This window comes from Sciurus vulgaris (assembly GCF_902686455.1).
Source record: "Sciurus vulgaris genome assembly, chromosome: 4".
NCBI classification, from domain to species: Eukaryota; Metazoa; Chordata; class Mammalia; order Rodentia; family Sciuridae; genus Sciurus; species Sciurus vulgaris.
Window position 1 is genome coordinate 100,030,903 of NC_136464.1, and position 22,818 is coordinate 100,053,720.

The following is a 22,818-nucleotide window of genomic DNA, read 5'->3' on the forward strand; positions in this document are numbered from 1 at the left end:
CTTCTGAAAAGTAATCCAAGAAAAAATCATGAAAGCTGCCAGAGAAAAACAATACTTTATTGATCTCTAGAGGAAAAATAATTAGAACAACAGATTCTCTTACAAAGACAAAATGAAGTCGCTCATTATTTTTCTTTCTTTTTTTGGTGGGGCGGGTGTGCCAGGGATTGAAATCAAAGGCACATGACCCCTGAGCCACATCCCCAGCTCTATTTTGTATTTTATTTAGAGACAGGGTCTCATTGAGTTGCTTAGCACTTCACTTTTGCTGAGGCTGGCTTTGAACTAGGGATTCTACTGCCTCAGGCTCTTGAGCTGCTGGGATTACAGGTGTGTGCCACTGTGCCTGGTCTCGTTATTTTTCAAATAGTGAAAAAGAAGGAGGAAAAAGAAAGAAAGGAGAGAGAAAGAGAGAGAGACAGAGAGAGAGAGAGGGAGAGAGAGAGAGGGGGAGAGAGAGAGAGGGGGGGGGGGGAGGGAAAGGGAAAGGGAAAGGAAAAAAGAAGAAAGAACCCTCAACTTAGAATCCTATAGCCAGTGGAAATACTTTTCAGGAAAGAAGAGAAAATGAAGGCATTCTTGGATAAAGGAAAAAATTTATCATCAGTAGATTTAACCTAAAACCTAGGGTAATTCTCTAAAAAGGAAAGGAGAAGTTAAACAAAAAATAAAAGCAAATAGCATAAAAAACTCCTGGAACATCAGGAAGAGAGAACATAGTAAACAAAGACATCCATAAAAGCAATAGATTTTTTTTGTTTTCTAAAGTATGTCTGATCATTGAAACAAACATATAATGCCATTTGATTTGAGTTAGAAACAGAACCATGTTCCATTCAGGGAAGTTTTTTCTCTTTAATAATAGGCCATGTGTATTTCATCCCAGTTGCAATAAGATTTTTCTTTTTAGGGTGAATAAGATGATTTTTCCCACTATCTTTGGCTTCTACTGTTGGAGATGGAAAATCTTACTAAGGAAAAAGTTCTTTTTAATTTTCTTTCCTTCCTTCCTTCTTTCCTTCCTTACCTAAAATGGGGACTGAACTCAGGGTGCACTACCACAGAGCTACATCCCCAGTCTATTATTCATTGTTTCATTTTGAGACAAGGTCTCACTAAGTTGTTGAGGCTGGCCCTGAACTTGCAACCCTCTTGCCCTAGTCTCCCTAGTAGTTGGGATTACAATCATATACTATATCCCACCACGAAAGTTTCTTCACTGATGGAAAAACATACAGCGTGGTTAATACTAGCACAGTACTACTTGTAAATCTGCACTTAATAGAAAAATATTTTTTTGAGACAGGTCTCACTATATAGTGTTGCCCAGGCTGACCTCCAACTGGTGATCCTCCTTAGTCTCTTTAGTAGGCATTCACCACTGTGCCTTGCTAATTTTTTTTATTATGCTGAATTTTGGTAGTAGAAATAAAGTGTTAGTTGCTGAGACTATATAGTGTACATTTTAACAGTAGTCATTCCTTAATGTATATGTACCTGAAAACATTATATTGTACCTAGTAAATATATACAATTCTCCGTGGCAATGTAAAAAAAAAAAGTACTGAGGCTTTAATTGGGTTTACAAATCACAGCTGGAAAAAGTAGGATGAATTTGACAAACTATTTAAAAAATATACAACTTGAGTTGGGGGTGTAGCTCAGTGGTAGAGCACTTGCCTAGCAATGCACAAGGCCAGCACCTGCAGGGACAGGGGAAGCAAAATAATTTAGATCACAGAAGATTTGGAGGAAGCTTACCATACTGGCTAACGTTTTTGTCTTTATAACTTGCATTTAGATTTAACAAGAAACACATAGGATGAAAGTGTGAAGGAAACTGAAAGCAATGTGATAAGCTATTTCTTCCCTCCATGGAATTCAGTCACCCAAGCATGACCACAAATATGCTAAAGCCAGGCCTGACTATGCCTCTGAGCAGAGGCTTCCCTTCCTATGGTAAGTGGCAGAAATGCTGAAAGGTCTGTTTGCGTAATCTATTATCTGGCTGGGAGCCCAATTAGTTCACTTTAATTGAAAGGAAGATGAACAGGGAAAAGAGGATGGAAATCTTTCTTTAATAAAAAAAAATTTTTTTTTTATACTGAAGATCAAATGCAGGGGCACTTAACCATTGATCATATTCCCAGTTCCTTTTTTTTTTTTTTTTTTTTTTTTTTTTTGTGACAGGGTCTCACTAAGTTGTTGAGGCTGACCTCGAGCTTGTGATCCTCATGCCTCAATCTCCCGAGTCCCTGGGATTGCAGGCGTGTTCCACCAAGCCTGACAGGGAATGGAAATCTTTTGGGATTCTCTAAAGTAGGCATTGAGCATCAACACTCAAAACATAAAGTTAGGATTATTACTTTTAGGAATATTTAGGTGGATGTTAAGCATATACAAAGATGCTCAACTTTTTTCTTTCAAAATTCTGTGGTTGGTAAACTGTAGGCAAATGGTCCCATATATTTAATTCTATTGGGAGTATGCATTGGCACAATACCTGTTGTCAGGTCTGAGATTTGACGTTTATCCTTTATCCTTTCATGAATGCTGGAATAAGACAAGAGTGTTTTGGATCAGAGACAAAGCAATTTCTCACAGCACAGCGTACAGCATGAACTTTAGCATGTTTGTCAGTTCATTTTGCCCCCAAATGGACAAGAAGGACAACGTTTTAGACCCAGATAGATCCAAACTTCTTGTTTCTGAAGAGCACCTTCTTCTTTCAAGCTGCTTACTGCAAATCAAACCATGAGAAATGGCCCAGGAAGAAGGGTCAGGTCCTGCATTCTTGGCATATGCAATGAGGTGTGCAGGAGAGTTGTAGAGTACATTCTCCCAATATTAGTGTGGGACAGTTTGGCAATAAAAATTGCAAATAAACTTAAGTTTTGAACTAGTGATTCCACTTTTAAAACTCTGTCCTATATACTTACTTTCTCATATATAAAGAGGTTATTTTTTCTAACATGGCAATAAGATCAGAAATGACTGAATGCTTATCAACATGAGACTGGTTTGATTATAACACCATCTCAGCGGAATACTATGCAGTAATAACAAAAAAGAAGAGGGCTGGGGATGTAGTTTTGTGGAGTGCTTGCCCTGATTGTGATCCCTAACACTGAAAAAAAGTTTCCATGCTGTAATAGTTGCCAAGACACATTGCACATTGTCAAGTGAAAAAAAGCTGCAAAAAAAATTCCCCTATTTCTGTAGGAAGCAATAAAGAACATATACACATTTTCTTATACTGTGTACTACATAAGATTTCATTTCTCTCAGGACGCACAATAACTACTATCATTTGTTTTCTGTGGGGAGAGGAATGATCGCAAAATTTCTTGGATATTCTTTTAGATGTTTTATTTTTTTGATACTGGGGACTGAATGCACGGGTGCTTTACCACTGAGCTACATCCCAGTCCTTTTTATTTTGAGGCAGGTTCTCACTAAGTTGTTTAGGGTTTTGCCAAGTTACTGTGGCAGGCTTCAAGCTTGCAATTCTCCTTACTCAGCCTCCCAAGTCACTAGAATTACAGGTGTGAATATATATCTTGATTTTTAAACCAAATGACTGTACCCATTTGAAAGCAAATCAATCTTTTACAAATCACATTTTTAATATACTTTTTTAGATGTTGGTAGATCTTTATTTTATCTTTTTTTTTTTTTTTTTTTTCTTGCGGTGTTGGGGATTGAACCCAGGGCCTTGTGCTTGACAGGCAAGCACTCTACAAACTGAGCTATATCCCCAGTCCTTATTCATTTATTTATATGTGGTGCTGAGAATCAAACCCAGTGCCTCACACATGCTAGGCAAGTGCTCTACCACTGAGCCACAACCCCAGTCCCTCCGAATTTCTTAATACCACTGACCATTTTAAATGAAAGGGTAGATACTACACTCATCCTCTTAGTTTAACTGTATCATGATGCAGAAGTATTAGCTCCTATCCATGATTTATTTTATCACCCACAATATATATCTGATATCCCACTTAAGTCTCACAAAACCCTAAAAAGAGGTAAATTTTACCCCCAGGAAAGTGTGTGTGTGTGTGTGTGTGTGTGTGTGTGTGTGTTGGGGGAGGTTAAAAAATGCTGATAAAGACAAGCTCTTACAAATTTCAATAAAACATGACACCAACTAAGGGATTTGGACTCAAAATTTTAATAATAAATTGTGCCAGTAGAAGCTTTTCAAAGGCAAATGATATATCAATAAATAATAGTTAAATTGAGTTCCTGAGAAAGAACCTACCACATGAAAGTATGTCAGAGCGCTGTAAATAACAACATGGCATTACTATAAAATAGAGAAAATACTGTAAGTCATGATACAAGCACAGCAGACTTCAGAATATGCCATTCATACAAATGTAAACCAGTACACAGGAATTGTTTTTTTAGATATTGATAAATTTGTAAGTGTTGTTGCCTAGATATATACTAAATAATGGATACATTACACTAAGAACTTCAAAAATATGTGGAATAATATAATGAAAAATATGATGCATCAGTTCTTTTAAAAAGCAAAAAAGAATTGAACTTTTTACTCAAATATAAATCACTTTAAATAGGAACCATACTAATTTGAAATAAGGAATATTTTGTGTGTTTATCTATATAGTTATATATACACCTATACGTCTAAGAAAATATGTATGGCTTAATTGTTTTTTTATTCCAATGTTACTTTGAAGAATCTTTGCTTTCTTTTTTTTAAACAAAAGAATACATTTAGAAAAATGTTTAAATGATTTGATAATACATTTGTCTAAATATATTGTTTAAACCAAGTTTTGACACTTCAAAGCACACTTAAAAAATGGGAAAGAACCATAAAATTGTTTAATTTCATCTCAGCTGTCTTAAGACAACAGGAGGAATAAAGTTCATTTAACCTTTCAGTGTGGGCTGCTGGTGAAAAAATTAAGTAGGGTAGTTACTGGATTCCACATGCCAGCTATACCAAGAATGAAAAGAGCAAGAAATAGACACAGATCTATGATTAACTTAAAATATTTTGGTATAGCTGAATTAATCCCTTTTGATGTACATAAGTTTAGTACATGACAAATATTTATGTTTACTCCCCAAAGAATCCAATCATACCCAAGACACACACACAAAAATCACTTCTCAGTTACACATCTGCGTTTCTTTAACAAAACAATAAGGGATACAATCACAGCGAAGAATTCACCCACACGATACATTATCAGCACATTGTCTAGAATACCTCATTTAAAAACACTCAGTAAAAACATATTCACAGGACCTGCTGTGAATGGCAAGATATGGTAATTTTATAATAGAAAAACCCTGCCCATGCAGTACTTTCCACACGCCATACACCTGAAATCACACCCATATCACTTTGCTCACACTTTCTATTATGCTATAATATGCAAAAAGCAAAAAAAAAAAAAAAAAAAAAAAAAAAGCAGCTTTTAACATTATATCACAATTTTGAAATGTGGAAAAAAATACAAAACAAAAACCATTGTGTGGATAAAATGGTCTCCGTGACATCTGAACAGAGTTTTATCTTTCTTTTTCAAACATTATTGCACAGAGATTTCTTATCACGTTCTTCACTTTTCATGTCTTTTCCTAAATGTGAATAAGTGCTATGGATAAAATACAAATGTAGAAAATAACAGCAGCATGATTTGTCAAAGTTAATCCCTATAATTTAGTAAGAAAAATTGGATATCAACAAAATAAGTGCTCTTTCTAAACTGGACTAAACTTTTAAAAATTTTATTTCAATGCAGTGAAGGCCTTCAAAGTCAGTTCCAAGACCTGTTGACCATTCCTGACACCCATCAAACAGAATCTGGAAATGAAGATCTGCTAGATATCAGTCCTTTTTTTTTTTTTTTTTTAGTTTGTTGGTTTTGGGTTTTCTTGGTGAAGACCAGAATTTCAAGTGATGTAATCAACAGACTAATTGCAAACAGACTCGCCCTGCACTTCCCATCTGCCTATTCAAGAACCCAAGGCGACTCGGGCTTTGAAGTCATGAGCTGTGTCACCGGGTCACAGCCTACACGTACACCGGCTGGCAGCCTTCGCTCTGGTCCACCAGATCTGAAGTTTCTAATTCTGAGTTCTCAGACTTCGAAGCTTCTGCTCCTGAAGGCTTTGGGCATCTAAAGGGGTAGCCATTGTCATCAAAGAACCTCCGGAAGGTGAATTCGTAAAACGCATGCTCAGGGTGCTTGTTATTGGGGGAGGTGAGCGTGTCCCAGGTCTTGGCGCTGCTTTCACTATTCTCGTTCCACGGGCTTTCTTCATCTACGGGGTCAAAATTTGAGGTGTCCATGGGGTGGCTGATGGTGGGAACGTAGGGGGCCGGCTGCTTCCGGATGTCGCTGGAGAAGTCTATGGCGCTGAAGAACGGGTGGGCCTTCAGGTCGTCCGCCCCCTCCCGCCCCAGGCGGCAGTCAGCAGAGCAGCACAGTTTGGTGATGAGGTCCCTTGCCTCGGGGCTCAGCTTGACCTGGGCTGGAATGTGGAGTGTGTTCTCCCAGTTTATCACCTACAGAGACAACAGTACCAAAGTTTTAGTTTCTCCTCTTGACTCAAGGCCCGCCTAGGGCAGTAGGGCAGTTCTTGGACAGTACTTGATGATACAGCTTTTCAACCATTCCAGTTTCATAATGTGAGGGCAATTAAAACAGACCACACAAGATGCAGTGTTGATCAGGGCAGCTCTAAGGCAGCGGGGTTTTAGGAGGTGGCTCACAGGCCAAGACTTGGGATGCTGAAGTGAATACAGACAGAAAGATACTTATTTTCTTCTATCAGAAATATTGTATAGCCAAAGAATCTTGGGCTTTCCATAAAGAGGAAGAGATTGATGTCTGAGCTGCTTCTATAGCTACAAATGGATTTTTGCTGTGCCATCACAGAGATGCAAAGCTCATTATAATTGACAAGTGGTTAGTTTGTTGATTGATTTTTCTGGTGCTGGAGACAGAACTCAGGGCCTTGAGCATTTTAGGCAAGTACACTGAGCTATGTCCCCAGCCCTAAGAAATGGTTGATTTAGTGTTTTGTAGGAGGGCAAAAAAAAAAAAAAAAAAAAGATCCCTGGCCTTAGCCTCATGTTCATAATGCTCAACCACGGTACATAGCCATTAGGAAGTTCATTAAATACATTTGTCAAGGAGGTGTGTCTACTGTGAACAGAAACCATAAGGGATTTCCGTATTATTTTTTACCTAGACTCTGGGTGAGACAAGGTCAATATAACTGGCTACCAGCTGGGGTAACAGGACGTGGGTGAGGCATAAGAAGTAGGTGGGCATTTGTTTGAGAGGGCTAAACCTAAGGAATTTTTTTGGTGGTGGTTTTGTTTGTTTAGTAAAGCTAAAACTATGAAACTCAGAAGAAAATAGGGTAAAATCTTCATGATATTGGATTTGGTAGTGATTCTTAGATATGATAACAAAGCATGGGCAACAAGAGAAAAACCAAACTAGATTTCATGGAAACTAAAAACTTCTATGCACCAAAGGATATTGTTGACAGTGAAAAACTAATCTATAGAACAGAAGAATCTATTTGCAAAGCATATATTTGAAAAGGAGTTAATATCTAGAATATATAAAAAACTACAACACAACAACAAATAATCTAATTATAAAAAGGTGGCAAAGGTCTTAAAAAAGCTGTATGTCTGAAAACACACAAATGGTCAATGACTACATGAAAATATGCTAAATATCACCAATCATTAGAGAAATAAAATGAAAACCACAATGAAATACCACGTCACAGCCACTAAGATGTCTACTATTTAGGAAAAAGCTGTGTGTGGAGGTGTGGTGGTAAGCACTGGCAAGGATGTGGATAAACTGAAACCAATATACCCTACTGGTGAGAAAGTAAAATACTGCTTTAAAGAGGAAGGAAATTCTGAAACGTGCTATAATAGGAATGAATCTTGAGGATGCTATGGTGCTAAGTGAAACAAGGCAGTCACAAAAAGACAAATAATATATGATTCCACATATATGAAGTACTCAAATTTGGCATTCTTCACAATTTGGCAGTTTCCTAAAAGTTAAACATGGAATGACTATGATCCAGAAATTCCACTTGTGGGTACATATCCAAATTGAAAGCAGGAACTGAAACAGATATGTGTACATCCATGTCTATTCACAGAAGCCAAGAGGGGGAAACAACCCAGATGTCCATCAATTGATGAAGGAATAAATGAAGTACGGTACACACACATAAAGAATTATAATTCAGCTTTAAAGAGGAAGGAGATCCTGACATATGCTACAACATGGATAAACCTTAAGAATGTTATGCTGTGAAATAAGGTAGTCACAAAAAGACAAATAATGTATAATTCCACATATATGAAGTACCTAAATTTGGTGACTTCAGAGACAGAAAGGATAGAGGTTAGGAGAGGCTGAGGGGGCAGAATGGGGAAGAGGGAGTTATTGTTTCATGGTTAAATATTTGGAAATAGAGAGTGGAGTTGGTCACACAACATTGTGAATGTACTTAATGGCACTAAATTGCATACTTCAAAATGGTTAAAATGGTAAATTTTATGTTACATATATTTTACCACAATATAAAAAGAATCTGGTTTATTATACAGGCAAATTAGTGAGTGGTTCAGCATTCAATAAAAATGCAGAAAAGGCCAAACTGCAATTGTATTATTCTTAGAGTAAAACTAAGTCTTAATTTAAGGTTTGCCTAAACTAAACAGGCTCTACCATGGGCTCCAGGGCAAATGAAAACTTCCTAAGTTGTGCATCAGAGGGTAGATTTCAAATGCTCAATTCAATCCCTAAGTAATAGTTTATTTCAGAAAGCAAATGGTTGTCATTTCTAAAATGAATTATTTGGTATTAAATGACCAGTTGGCAGATTAAATGACTTAAGATGAGTATTAGGAACACACAACTAGCCTAACCAACTGATAATTTGCAAACAGCAGTGATAACATCCAAATAAGCACAATGATTTCTTTAGCTTTAGGTCATGAAGTTCTGTTTGTTCTTTGCAAAGTAGGCACAGATGGTGGTAAGAGGTGATCTGCTATGTGCCCTTACTGCTTCTCACTGTGTAGTTCTGGCCTGGGAATAACAAGATGCTATACTGAAAATGGATTAAAAATTTCAGATACACAAACATATGGGGCCTGAGGTCTAATTTTGTGGTTCTATTTATCAAAATGAAAAAAAAAAATTTTAAATGGATAATAGCTGAGTGTGATAGCGCATACCTGTAATCCCAGCTACTCCAGAAGGCTAAGGAAAGAGAATTGCAAGTTTGAATTTGAGACCACCCTTGACAATATAGGGAGACCCTCAAATAGAAACAAAACTGAGGAGGTAGCTCAGTGGTAGAATGCTTGCCTAGCATGTGCAAGGCCTTGGGCTCAATCCCCAGCACCGGGGGGGGGGGGGGGGAGGACACAAAGAAAAAAGAAGGATAATAATTTTAAAAGACAGTATTACTTTAAAATAACCTTAGCATACAGAACTGCCATTTCTCTCCTACTCCAAATAGTAAGAGGTCAAACACCAACCAAGGGTTCATGGATGATTCAGAAAAGTACAGTGCTCTGCGAAAAGCAAGTGTAAGTTCCTTTCTGCTTACCTTTAGCTGGGTTTCTGTGGGAGTAGGAGCCAAAAACGGTGGCTGTCCCACCAACATCTCAAAGAGAATCACACCAACACTCCACCAGTCACAGAGCTGAGTGTACCCTGAAACACAAAGGTCACTCACTCAATCCCAGCACTGGCAGATTCTTCTCAAAGGCAAGTTCTATGAGATCCTGAACATAAAGATTTACTGTGAAGTGGGAAAGCAGGCTAATGTAGCATTTTGCTAGAAGAGAGACCTACATAAATGCCCATCCTTACACAGGAAGACTGAGAAGGGTGGGCTGGAAGGCGCTAGGATCAGGATGCTACAGTCATCACGGGGGAGAGAGGAGCCACAGCGCTTTTATAGTAAGAAAAGACTTTTTAATTTAAAGAGATTATTGATATTGTTAGAAACAATACTAGATGTTAATGAGAATTTTAAGTTCTTGCCAGCACAGTGGCACACGCCTATAATCCCAGCTACTCATGAGGCTGAGGCAGGAGGATTGAAAGTTCAAGGCCAGCCTCAGCAACTTTGTGAGACCCTATCTTAAAAAGGGCTGGAGATGTAGATCAGTGGCAAAGCACCCCTGAGTTCAATTCCCAGTTTAAAAAAAAAAAAAGGAATTTTAAGTTCTTAAAGATCACATAAACAAACACTCATAAAACAAAGTGCCGTGACTGGGAAATGGACAGGTAAGGAGACAGGGAGGGCTTCCTGGGGAGGCTTCTAAGTCAGTTTTGGAACAAGCTGAAGAATATAAAGACGAGGAGGATGAGAGCAGGCTATTTTGGCAAAGGGGACAACGGGACAATATTCACTATAACCCAAGACATATTCCTTGTATGAGACCCTGATGGAGCCTCAGAGTCCCCATCTGGAGTGATCAGGGACAGCCTCAAGAATTTCGTGAAGCAGGTTTATTTATCTTTGATTTCCTCCCACTTTTCTTTCAGAGCCCCAGGTTCCAATCAAGCCAGGCTAGTCTTCTTGTCACCTAACCCTTCTTAAGTGGGAAACATGTGAGAGGTCAGTTTACGGGGAGACCTGCTGGACCCCTGTGTTCTCCCTCCATCTAGTCTCTTCCTGTCCCAGGTGGCACTGGAGGCTACAGAATAACCCTGACCACTGGCTCCTCTGGAACGGTTCACATGGCAGGGGATGTGAGGCCTTTCCCAGGCACCAGGGTTAGTATTCACAAGCTCATGAGGAGTTAACTGCCATATGCGTGGTGCTGAGTGGTTCAGTGATCTGCCTTGGATTACCACAGCTAACAGAAACCTTGACTTGAACTGGTCTTGCTGGCTGCAAACACTTCAAACAATGTGTGTGAAGGAAAGGCAGCCTAAGTCTAGATTTTATTATATGGAATCAGAGCAATAGCCTATTGTCACTAGAGGTCATGCAGGATCACTGAAGGATCCTCTTGCTCTGAATCAAATGTTGTATTTGAAAGAATGAAACATCCATCTAGGAGACAAATTTTATTGAGTAATGGTGATTTTATGCCCACTATCGTCTGTAAATCTTACCTCCTAGGTGGTTTTGGGTTAGTAGGGAGATTTGGTGGAAAACAATATTTATGAGTTGGATGTGGTATAACTTGGCTGGGAACTTGGGCAAAAGAGATTTAAGAGAAAGCCCATAAATGATGGTTTAGGCAGACTGAGTGGCCCCAGAGTTGTTTCCATCATTTGACTCTGTGGAAACCAACTCTAAAGCCATTCCCTTGGTCCTCAGGTAGAAAGCTCACACCCCATACATCTCAGCCAGAGAAAAGGACAAGTAGACTTTGGCCTAATGGTGTGTGAAGCAAGGGTACTTCCAGAACAGAGGTGAGAAGCAGGAGGCTTGTTTATTAGGGATAGTTTAGTCTTGGAAAGCTAGAGCTGGAGAGACTTCTTAGAGGTCACCTGGCTCCATGCAGCTGAAGGTAAGGATGGCCTTAAGCCAGAAGCTGGCTGTGGGAGTAAGCAGCCCAGTGGCATACCTTTGCGCAAGAGCACCTCCGGTGCGATGTAATTTGGGGTTCCAACTAGGGAATGTGCCAGGCACCTCTGGTGCTGCTTCCGTGCTCTCTGCTCCAGGGTCTTCAGTCTGTCCCCACAACGACAGTTAGACACATCATCCCAGAGGTCACTGGGCTCCATGCTATCCTGTCTGATGTGGTTCCCTTCACCGAGGAATCATGGATAGTGAGAGAAGAGAACAAAACAAAATGAGTTTTTACTACTAAACAATGAAATGAAATCCATAGCTTAGCAGAAAAGTAATTCTAATCAGCTGCTGACATGTTAGGACGAAGGATCCTCCCCAACTGCTCCACAGTGACAGCTGCTGTTCCAGGGCTCTGAGACACAAGTTGTGAGGTAAATATCAGTGCCAAGGCAGAAATGATGGCTGGAGCATTAACAGCCAACTACACTGTGCTGAGCTGGCAGTGAGACGTGAATAATACAGCCTGGAAGAACTTTGGGGCATCATCATCAGGCTAATATCAAAAGGCGTTAGCAAGCCTCTGATAAGCATGGGACAATTAAAAAGAATTTTAAAAGTATGAAAAAAAGTGACTTAAATTCCAGAAAAAGTGAATGATTTAGGTTCATTTTGAGTTTTTTAAAAGTCTGAGCTTTGGGACTAACACAGCTATTTCAAGTATCCCAGCCATTAGTAAGATAGTGAACAGCTGTTTTTGACCTTTCCAAATAGCAGAACCACCGGAAGTGGAATTAAATTATATATTAGACAGATCCAGGTCAGCTATGAAAAAGGACTCCTTGGGAAGCTGTGAGGCTTCTATTTATTTGAGATGGGGTGTTGCTACATTACCTAGGCAGGCCCCCAACTCTTGGATTCAAGTAATCTTCCTGCCTTAGCCTTGTGAGTAGCTGGGACTACAGACCTGTATCATTGAATCCAGCCTCTGAGATTTTTACTTTTTAAAAGTAAAAGTAAAGTACTTTTTACTTGCTTAAATAGGGAAGAGTGATAGTTCTTCATAAGAGTCCCATGACATGTCTAAAATGTGGTAAGAATTAAATCCACTAACAATGAATTTTGTCCCATCAGCCCAGATGTGGAACACCTATGAAAACTTAAATATAGTATATAATGTATAAAATCACTATATAGACTTATATAGAATCATAATTATGATATAATATTAATATAACAATATAAGCTCTAGAATATGATTTCCAACTTATTTTAATGCACCTGTGTCAATTTTTTTGAAGTATTTATAATTGAAAATGTGGGATTTAATGGGTTAATAAAAAAATCTCACACATATCATACTCTTCCTTTAGGGAAGGAAGGCTATCACACTTTATACAATAATGAAGTGATGGATAATTTCAAAATGATTAGGAGCCACTGGGATGGGGAATGATTATTTTGTATAATTAAAATACATCAAGAGTGGAAACTAGATATGGCATGCCTAAGATAATACCTTTCTGGTAGTATTTGGAATTGTGAGTCCACCTGAATCCAGTACAGAGGCCAAAATCTGTCAGTTTGATGTGACCATCCAGATCTATCAAAATGTTGTCAGGCTTGATGTCTCGGTGGATGAAGCCCATCTTGTGGACACTCTCAATGGCCAGAGTCAACTCTGCAATGTAGAACCGGGCCAGGTGCTCAGGGAAAACCTCCATCCGGATCAGCAGGCTCATCATGTCCCCCCCCGGGATGTAGTCCATCACAAAGTAAAGGCTGTCTTTGTCTTGGAAGGAGTAGTAGAGTTTGACCACCCACTCATTGTCCGCCTCAGCCAGGATGTCCCTCTCAGCCTTGACGTGGGCCACCTGATTCCGGTTCAGGACATCTTTCTTCCTCAGGGTCTTCATGGCATACAAGGCATGAGTGTCCACCTTACAAGCAAGGCATACTTCTCCAAAGGCACCGATCCCCAGGGTCTTGATTTTCACAAACATGGATTTATCCATCTTGGCCCGCTTCAGTCTGTTGTAATTCGACTCCTTCTGGTAGAGGATCTTCCTCATCTGTTCCTGCTCAGCCTCACAGAGTCCAGCCTGCACACAAGGAAAATCAGAAGGAGTTACTTTAGAGGGATCCTATGGTAGCAAGTGAAAGAGGCGGGGGAGGCCCCGGAACTGAGTGGATGCTACAGAAAGGAAAATACAGAAGAATGGGTCTAATCTACTACAAGCAAAATAATCATCAGTTTTGTTCCTTATTTTCATATGTAGATACGAACCTACATAGGAAATCCAAAGGTCAGAGAGAATAGAGTTCTTTCTCTAAGTGACTTTAGGTTCCAAAAACTAAGAGAAACCTCTATTAATGAAAGTTGGTGGGAAAAGGGACTATAACATTCCTGGAACTCCAAGAACAATCTAATACTTCACTAGATCAAAAGAAATGAGAAAACAAAACAAGTAAATACATATGGACAACAGGAAGAACACACATTTGATTTTTAGAATTTAGAGTGATTTAAATTCGTGTGATTTAAATTTAGTGTTATACTTTAATTTGAAAAACTTCATTAAAAATCACCTTTCCTAGTACTTGAGTGTTAAATAAAATACGTTTAAAATATTCTTTACGAGTTTAAAACTTTAAGGACGGATAACTGGATTATTACTAGATATATTTTTCTTTATGAACCCCAATTTTAATTTATAAAACTTCAAACTTTATTTCTGCTCTTCCAAAATGTTACATTAACAAGTAAGCTATGAAGAAATTTGTGTAAAGCCACACCATAAAAATCAATTTGTTAATTTGCCTTTTAGCAACATTATGGACAGCTATCAGAGTCTCCTGAAATCAGAAAGAAGAGGAAATGAGAAAGGGAGGTATTCACATTTGTGAGTACTCCAAGCTGCTGGTCCCATAACCAGATTATGGTCTGTGATAAAGGTATATAAATTAGGAATAGTACGTCTCTCTTGTGATTCCTATTACCAGTGGAGGGAAGAGCCAGGCAAACGGTAAGAATAAAATGAGAAATTACTTTGGCCATTTCTTGTTCAAGCTGCAGTCTCCGGTTGACCTTTTGCTGGTAGGTTTTTATGACATTTTCCACGTGCTGCTCCATGAAGAATTTAAAGGCATATGGGGAGTAGCTCTTGATGCGCGATTCCCTCTTCTCTTCATCTCTGCTATTTTTGCGAACTGGCACTGGAGAGGTCTGGATCTGCTTTTTATCCTTGCCACCTTTGTCTCCCTTGGCACTCTTGTGGCTCTTGTCGCTCCTATCGGTGGGCTCTGTAGTTGGGCCCCCACGGAGGCTCTGCTCCACACCGGCGCACAGGCTGTCCAGGTCGTACTGCTCAGACTTGCTGTGCAGCAGCAGGTGTTTGGGGTAGGGTGGTGGTGGGCATCTGCGGTCTGGGCCACTGTATTCCACGTCCAGTGGGTAGACACCAGTGGCACCCAGGCCCAGGGCATGCTCATCCTTGGAGTCCAGGCCTTCAGTGGCAGGTGCGGGCACCCAGGCAGGGTGGGAGGGGCCCACAGCGGTCTGTGGTTCAGGTCTTAGTACCCGCACACTCTTCACTGGGTGCAGGATGTGTGCGGCTGTCACGGCTGTGACAGTGTTGGGGGTAGGCAGGGAAGGCTCAGCCTGGCCTGGTGCACCGGCCCGCGGCTGCTGACTGTTGAAGGAGTTGGTCCTGCTGGGTCCTGGGCCGTCGGGCCGGAAGGCCACATGCTGGCGTGGCGCCTCCAGGCCGGGTTTCTGCAATGAGTCACGGCGAGCTAGTGTGGCTGCTGGCCACTGCTGCACTGGGGCACCGCCCAGCTCATATAGATCCACATTGAGGCTGTTTCTGGAGGGGACCAGCAGACTTTGCTGTGGGCTGTCACCAGCAAACACCTGGCCCCGGGCACCCATCACGTGCAGCTGGTGGGCCCCAGGACCCTGCTTGTGGTGCACATGAGGGCCATACAGTCCGGCAGTGGGCGCTGGGAAGGTGATGCTGGCGCCTGGTGGGGCCCCCTGGCCCTTGGCTGTCAGGCCGGCATAGCCCCCTGACTCGGGTGGTGTCTTGCTCTGGAAGGAGGGGCTGCGCTGCACACCGTAGCCCAGGGTCTCCCCGGGCACTAGGAGGTGCGTGCGGCCATAGTGCGCACCTGGAAGTGGCAGGGACGGACCGGCGGGGCAGGTGGCTGGGAAATGTGCTCCTACTGCCTCCATGCTGGCACCATAGGCCTTGGGTGAGTGCTGGTGGCCAGGCACACTGTGGGGACCAACTCCCGGGAAGAGGAAATCCATGTACTGTCGTGGCACTTCCTCCAGTGGTGTGGGGCCATCTGTGCTAAAGCCTGGGCCCTCATAGGCTGCACCACCCAATTGGTGGTAGGATGGGAACGCTTCCCCTGTGCCTTCGAAGCTGGGTCTCCTTGTCACCGGGGTGGGCACCAGGCCCTTTCCTGCAGTAGAAAGAATGGGAAGGTAGCATCAGAAGAGTGTGGTCAGGTGCTTCTGGCACTTTCTGACTGATCCCCACACTGGCAGTATCCCTGGGGCTGGCACAGGGCCTTCAACTGAGGGCTCCCCTTAATACCAGAATGAGGGGGGGAGACTTCAGGCCAAAGGGCACAGAGTAGGGTCACTGGCCATAAGGACTGTAGTTTCCCAGTCCTCCTGGGGACATAGCACCCAGGACACCATCTTGTCATGCTAGGGAACCATCTGAATAGTCGGCTCTGTTTTCTCCATGACATACCCAGGTTGTTTGGGACAAGTTTACCATCACATGATTCTCAGTCTGCTTTTCTCTAAAAGTAGAATCATAGCCATTATCCAAATGTCCACTTTATTTTCATCTATTTTTAAATTTTTAAAATTTTGTTTATATTTTTATTTGATGCTGAGGATCGAACACAGCGCCTCACACGTGATAGGCAAGCACTCTACCACTGAGCCACATCCCCAGACCCTCATCTATTTTTCAAATTAAGGATTTTCATCTTTATTAAAACAAAACAAAACAAAACAACATATATACAACAACAGTAAAAACCACGCAGAATCCCTCTACAAATACCCAGATGGATTTCTGCTGCTGCTTCCTTATTCCTGACTTTTCCACTTTGAAAATCTCTACTCATTTAAAACACGCCTGGAAGGAGGGACAAAGGCTCCTTTCAGTTCCTTACAACGACTGCTCTGCTCTGCTTGATTTGGCAGAGGGTGCTGTAGTCCAAAGGCTGTGTCCTCCCACCTACCTTTAAATACCTGGCAGAGTAAAGGCCTCAGTAACCTTGGCATTGAGCAGAAGTCAGAGCCCAATGATGGCTCTGTGCTGCCAGGGCCAAAAAGATGCATCAGTGAGCACACCACACCAAAGGCAATGAGGAAGGAAATCATTCGGAGGGGGCCTGCTGTTTCCCTTTGGTATCATGCTCTAAGGCTGCGGTCTCAAGAATCATGACATGGATGGCCAGCTGGAGAATGGCTTTCTCTCAAGAGGAAAACAGAAATGTATGTTCTCCTTAACAACAACAGACAGATCTTACAACACCTGTGAGATTTTTCTCATTCATTACACGAAATGAGCTTCATACCAGGTCTTCCACAGATGGGAAAAATTCCTTTTGAAAATTATCATGAATCCTTTACTACACTCCAGGGACTTCAAATACCAAAAACAGAGTTCATCTATTCCATTCTCAGAGAGGAACATCCCTTGACAGTCACCGAAGCAGAGCAGGTGCCTTCAGCTATTCCCAGGTGACGCTAGAGGGAAGCCCAGCACACTGCTCACAGCTCGGGCCTGGAGAGGTGCCTCCACTGAGCAGCTGCTCTCAAAGGCTACGATGTGAGAAAAGGTATGTTTTAGGATTGATAAGTCTCCCTTTTCAAAGACCCCTCTAGTCCCAATAGCAAGTAAAAACAACATTTTTACTCCCTTTTTCAATCTTTCATAAAACGAACAAGCATACAAACTCTCCAGGTTGGAAGCACCACAGGTTATTTCAGATAGGGGTGGGGTGAGCACCCAGGAAAGTCCCATGATCTGTGGCAGGGTCCCTCCAGGGCCTGACTGTCAGGGCAGAGCAGACTCAGCTTACCTAAGACAATGTGCTAAGAGATTATCTATTGACCAAGGCCAGGCGGGACTTCTTCCTGCAAACTGTTCTGTGTTCTTAAATCACAAATCTTCACCGCCCCCTGCTGCTGGTCTGGGCTCACCTGGGGAGGTCTGCTTAATGACTCGCACGATCTGCTCGTTCCTGGGGTCCAGGTAACCCATTTTACTGATGTACTCCAGGGCGGCTTCAATGCTCCTGCTGCCGGTCTGCTTGAGCGCTCTGCCTGCCATTTCCTGGGAGGGAAGCGTGGAGATATAAGAGTGTGTCACCATCATTGTAAAACAAAGCCACGCGTGACTTCTCTCCCCACTCTGTGCCCGACTGTGCTATGATACTTTGCCTCTCTGTGACTACTGGAGCCTGCAAGGTGCTACAGGTGACTCAGAATGTGCACATTCTGCAGATGCCAAAAGCCAAGCACATACCACACCACAGACTGTGTAGCTTGTGTCAAGAACATATGAGAATTTTGATGGTGGATTTGAAAGAAACCTAAGTTCTTCTTCTTAGAGAACTTTGGTAATTAGACTGGTAAATTCAAAATGATCCTAAAACCAGAAAAGTTCTATGGGAAGAATAGCAGGAGTCAGAGAACCTGGCTTTAATCCCAGCTCACCGCCAGGTTAACTCTGTGACCAGCTGATGAGCCCCAGAAGGGGAGGTATGGCTACTGAAAAGTCATTTATGAAATGTTTATTTTTAAATATGTTTTTATTAGCATATTATATAATAATGGGATTCATTTTGATATTCATAAATATATATAATTTGCTCCATTTCAATTCCGAGTACTTTTCCTTTCCTTCTCTTCCTCCCTCCTACTGAATTCCTTCCTCTACTAGTCTTCCTTCTACTTATTTATTATTTTTTAATTGGTGCATTATAGTTATACATAAAAGTGGGATTCACTGCAATATATTCAGACATGCACATAGCATAATTTGGTCAATCTCATGCTTCCTCTTTCCCATTCTCCCCTCTCATCCCCTTCCTCTACTTCACTGTTCTTCCTTACTATTTCCAAGAGAATGAAATACTTATTGAATGCCTACTGTTTACAATGACCATTGTTGGCTGTTGCAGTAAAGATTTACCCTTAGGGATCTGATTACAAAGAAAAAAGAAGTAGGAGCCTGGAGTCCTGTAGGCACAGGACAGGTCTCTTACAGTTGCTTCTGGGATAAACAGAAGACAGAAACTGGTAGCCATTGCAGGAGAGGTATAGGTGGGGTGGAAGAAGGTCAGAGAAGAAGGCTTCCTTCCACCTAAGACAGATGGGGCAGGACAGCTGGCTTTTCAAAGACTAATGGTCTTTGGGCACATGGAAAATTCAGGTAGAGAATAGGTATTCTAAGCAGAGGAACTGTTAGAGCAGAGGAGTGGGGACGAGTGGGCTGAATGGCAGGAGCACTTGGAGACAAGAGGAGACAGGGAACAGACTACCCTGGGTTTTGCCCTGTTTGCAAAGTGATGGAGGCTTTCAAACAGGGACATGCAGTCTGAAGATGAATCTGGGGACAGCTTCAGGGTGCTCAGAGACTGAGGCACTCTCAGGCAGGGAGGTAAAAGAGGCAGGAGGGGACTAAGAAACATGGCTGGGGACTAAGAAACATGGCTGCAGGGTGACAGCGAGGGTGAGGAGAGGGAAAGGACCCCACGGAGGGTCACTCCTGGACTGAGATGAAGCAGGCAGAGGCAGCGAAAGGGGCTTCTATAGATGGAAATGCTGAGCACTGTGAAGGGCAAGGGGGAGGTGGACAGGAGGAGACTGAAAAGAAGGAGGGAAAAAGAGGATAAAGGACAATGATCTTAGTGGAGGCTGTTCAGGGCCACTTGGTGGCAGCCAGTGGCCATGGGAGTACTGAACCATTCTGGAGAGAGAGCATTGTCCCCACTGCCCCTGGATAGGCCTTGTCATACCTCTGACTTTTATCCCCCTCATCACCAGGAGAAACTGGCAGGTCCTTAAATGCCACATTACTCATGGCTATATCCACTCACCTCACAAAGCACCAAGAACAAATTAAGTGCTTAATGTCCAATGGTCATCTAACATGAAACCAAGTTTTCTATTCCTGGTAGTACACTAGCTGAGTGGCAGGACAAAAACATTGACTGGACTTAGCTATGAAGTCAGTAATGAGCGTGTGGGATCCTACAAGATGGTAGGGCAAGAGAGGGCACCAGGGAAGAACGAGATGGGAGGCCTGAGGAGGTGCCACCAACACACAGGTGGCATCAGAGGGAAAGAACAGAAGTGACAGCTTAAGAGGCAGATTGGGAAATGGTAATAATAAGAGAGTTGTTCTGCATGGCGGCACTTGGGTTGACAGGAAGGGCACATTGTATATCACCTGGAAGAGCACTGGGGAGAAGATACTAGAGTGTAGGCCTGAAGCACTTCCTCCTCGTCTACAGACGGGTGATGACACTTCACCTTCCCTACTCACAGCCAAGCTATGTGATGAGATCATGTCTGCAAGACTCTCAAGGGCTTAGAAGAAGGCACGCTTAAGACCACATCTTAGCAGAATAGCCCTGGAGCATTTGGTGCCCATTGAAAAATGTGTCAGAGTCAATACTAACCACAAGTCTATCAATCAGCACTAACCATTCACTTGCTTCCTGTGAAACATGACCACTGTCCTGTCTCCTTCAGAGGGAATTGCCAGCCCATGCACATTACTTAAGCACCTGATAACAGTCAAGGAGGTGACAACTTCATGAAAGGCCGTGTCACCTGTGTACGAATTCAAAACTCTTCCACTACTTCAAGATCTGTGCTTCAAATCTAGGAACTTAACCAAAGTAAATCAACAGGAGGAGACCACAAGTGAAGACTTGTGCTCACAGGGATATTTCAAGTCGTAAAACAACCACATTCATGAGTCAGCTTGTTTATAAATAAAACCTTCGAATAATCTAAGTCAGTCGAGGCCTGCTCTTGTTATTTGTGCATCACCCCTCATGGAGCAAACATATATAGTTTCTATACTTTAGTACTCGGAAGATGCTACTACGCATATCCATACAACTATGGTGTTTTGTATTTTGTGGTGCCAGGAATTGAATCCCAGGTCTTGCATATGCTAGTGGAGTCACCTACTATGAGCTATGCTCTCCCTTCTATAACATCTATGTTTTAAGAGCTGATGGAAATCCAGAATCTATGTTGAATCTATCAGAAACACAAGTTTTAGGGTGACAGAGTGTATGTGCAGAGACACAGTGGGGAGTAGCAGGGGTCTCCTGAGGAGTGGCAGAGAGGTGAGCCTGAAGTCTAACTGAGGAGCCTGGCCTCTGACCTTCCTTTCTCAACAATGTGCAGAGATCATTGTTTAGAGTCCTGATCTAGAACGGTACTAGGCCATTCCAAAAAACGGCAGGGTAGTGCTGAGCCCAGATACAGAGACCAGATACCCGATTTTGTGCCGCTCCTCTGCTGCCTAGCAAACTCTTTTATTTACTTTGAGTTCAGCAAATGCTTTACTTACTTTGAGCTTCTATTCTCTCATCTGTGAAATAAGGCTAACTGAGTTGCTGTAGGGATTAAAGGGGATAAAGGCACATTTAAACATTATTTCAGGGTTAGCTGTTACAGTTCACAGAAGGATCTTTGGTGTCAAAAAATGAAGTGCTGGCCCAGAGATACTCCAATCCCAGAAACCTGGCAAGCTATGGTAGGAAGGTGGTAAGTTCGAGGCCAGCCTCAGCAATTTAGATAAAAAATAAGAGCTAGGGTCACCACAGCAGGGTAAGTTCCTGCATTGCCAGGATGCCCAAGAGGAGGGACACCTGGGCCAAAAGGGATGGGAAGGAGGAGGTGAGTTCTGCTTCTCTCTGGGAGGTGGGTGGTCTGTGAACTCCTTTGCCTCCTTTCTCTCAAAGCCCAAGAAGAGACAGGTGAGGCTGTCAGTTAAACCTGCTCCTGCAAAAGTGGAAATGAAGCCCCAAAAGATAGCAGGAAAAGATATATCTTTGGACAAAAAAGCGCAAAGGGAAAAGGGGAGCCAAAGGAAAATAGGCTGAAGTAGCAGCTAATCAAGAAACTGAAGATTTACCTGCAGAAAACAGAGAAACTGAAAATCAGGAAAGCCTAGCCTATGGAGAAGCAGAAAGAATCACACACCATGTCTTATCACTGGTCTCGGACTCCCTTCTTGTACAATCCAGAGGAATATTTCTAAACACAAACATTGTAGTAGCTCTAGAACATTTTTAAAAAGGAGGGAATCCTACCTCATCCCATTTGTAAGAGCAAATGATCTTTTTTTTTTTTTTTAAGAAGTGAAATAATTTGCTGGTTATTTTTTTGGCACAGTCTAAAAACAGTGGGATATTGAATTATGGGAGGCTTCACTTGTCTTGGGTGTCAGCTTGACACTCCATAGGTGGGGGTGGTGGTTTCATAGTCTATGATACAAAGCATATTAAATAGCAATTTGGTGTCACAGACCTGCATTTAATGTCTTGAATATTTAAATTACTTTTATTTGCATGTATTGTTTTTTTTAAGTAGAACTATTTCTTAAAGAAAACTACTCCTTGATCATTGTCCTGTAAGAATTATATATACTCAGTAGCATATTTGGTCTAAAACAGAAACTGGGGAAGTTAAGGAGGGTAAGATAAACTGAAGTTTCAAACTTTATTGGTTTCCTGGTGCCACCAACAGTTCTCATAAACTCCACCTTAGGTTATATGAATTATGTCTTTTGGGGAGACGGTGGTTCCTGGAGATTGAACCCAGGGCCTCATACATGCGAGGTGAGTGCCCTACCCCTGAGCTACATTCCCAGCCCAATGAATGACCCAGGCATTGGGATACATAGCCCGACAGGACTGTGGGCTGGTTGCTTCATTTAGGGGACTCTACCCAACTCCACAGAGCTTTCCATGAGATGGTCCAAGGCTCTGCAGCAGCTGTGTCACCATTCAATGTCCTCCCGGCCCAGCCCACATGGTGGGGTGTTCCCTCAGAAGCCCTGCCCTGCCAGCCTTGCCACCCATATGACAGGTCGCCGACAACCAGTGGGAAGGATTCAGTCACAAAGGACACATGGGCCACCTCTGCTCTCCTGCCAATGTCACCCTTTCTCCACT

The 22,818-nt window shown here is 42.2% G+C and overlaps 1 protein-coding gene across 3 annotated transcripts in view; it reads right to left on the bottom strand.

Moving 5' to 3' along the window:
* Nucleotides 1-4,154: 4,154 nt before the first annotated feature.
* LATS2 (large tumor suppressor kinase 2) overlaps nucleotides 4,155-22,818 on the bottom strand; it is a 76,222-nt gene continuing 57,558 nt past the window's right edge. For all 3 annotated transcript variants that reach the window (XM_079138835.1, XM_079138833.1, XM_079138834.1), the window contains 6 exons: nucleotides 17,816-17,948; nucleotides 14,630-16,050; nucleotides 13,100-13,682; nucleotides 11,636-11,818; nucleotides 9,655-9,761; nucleotides 4,155-6,556 (listed from right to left, as the gene is read on the bottom strand). In XM_079138835.1, the coding sequence (XP_078994961.1) occupies nucleotides 6,062-6,556; nucleotides 9,655-9,761; nucleotides 11,636-11,818; nucleotides 13,100-13,682; nucleotides 14,630-16,050; nucleotides 17,816-17,945 (2,919 nt within the window). In that variant the 5' untranslated portion in view covers nucleotides 17,946-17,948 and the 3' untranslated portion in view covers nucleotides 4,155-6,061. The remainder of the gene's footprint in view (nucleotides 6,557-9,654; nucleotides 9,762-11,635; nucleotides 11,819-13,099; nucleotides 13,683-14,629; nucleotides 16,051-17,815; nucleotides 17,949-22,818) is intronic.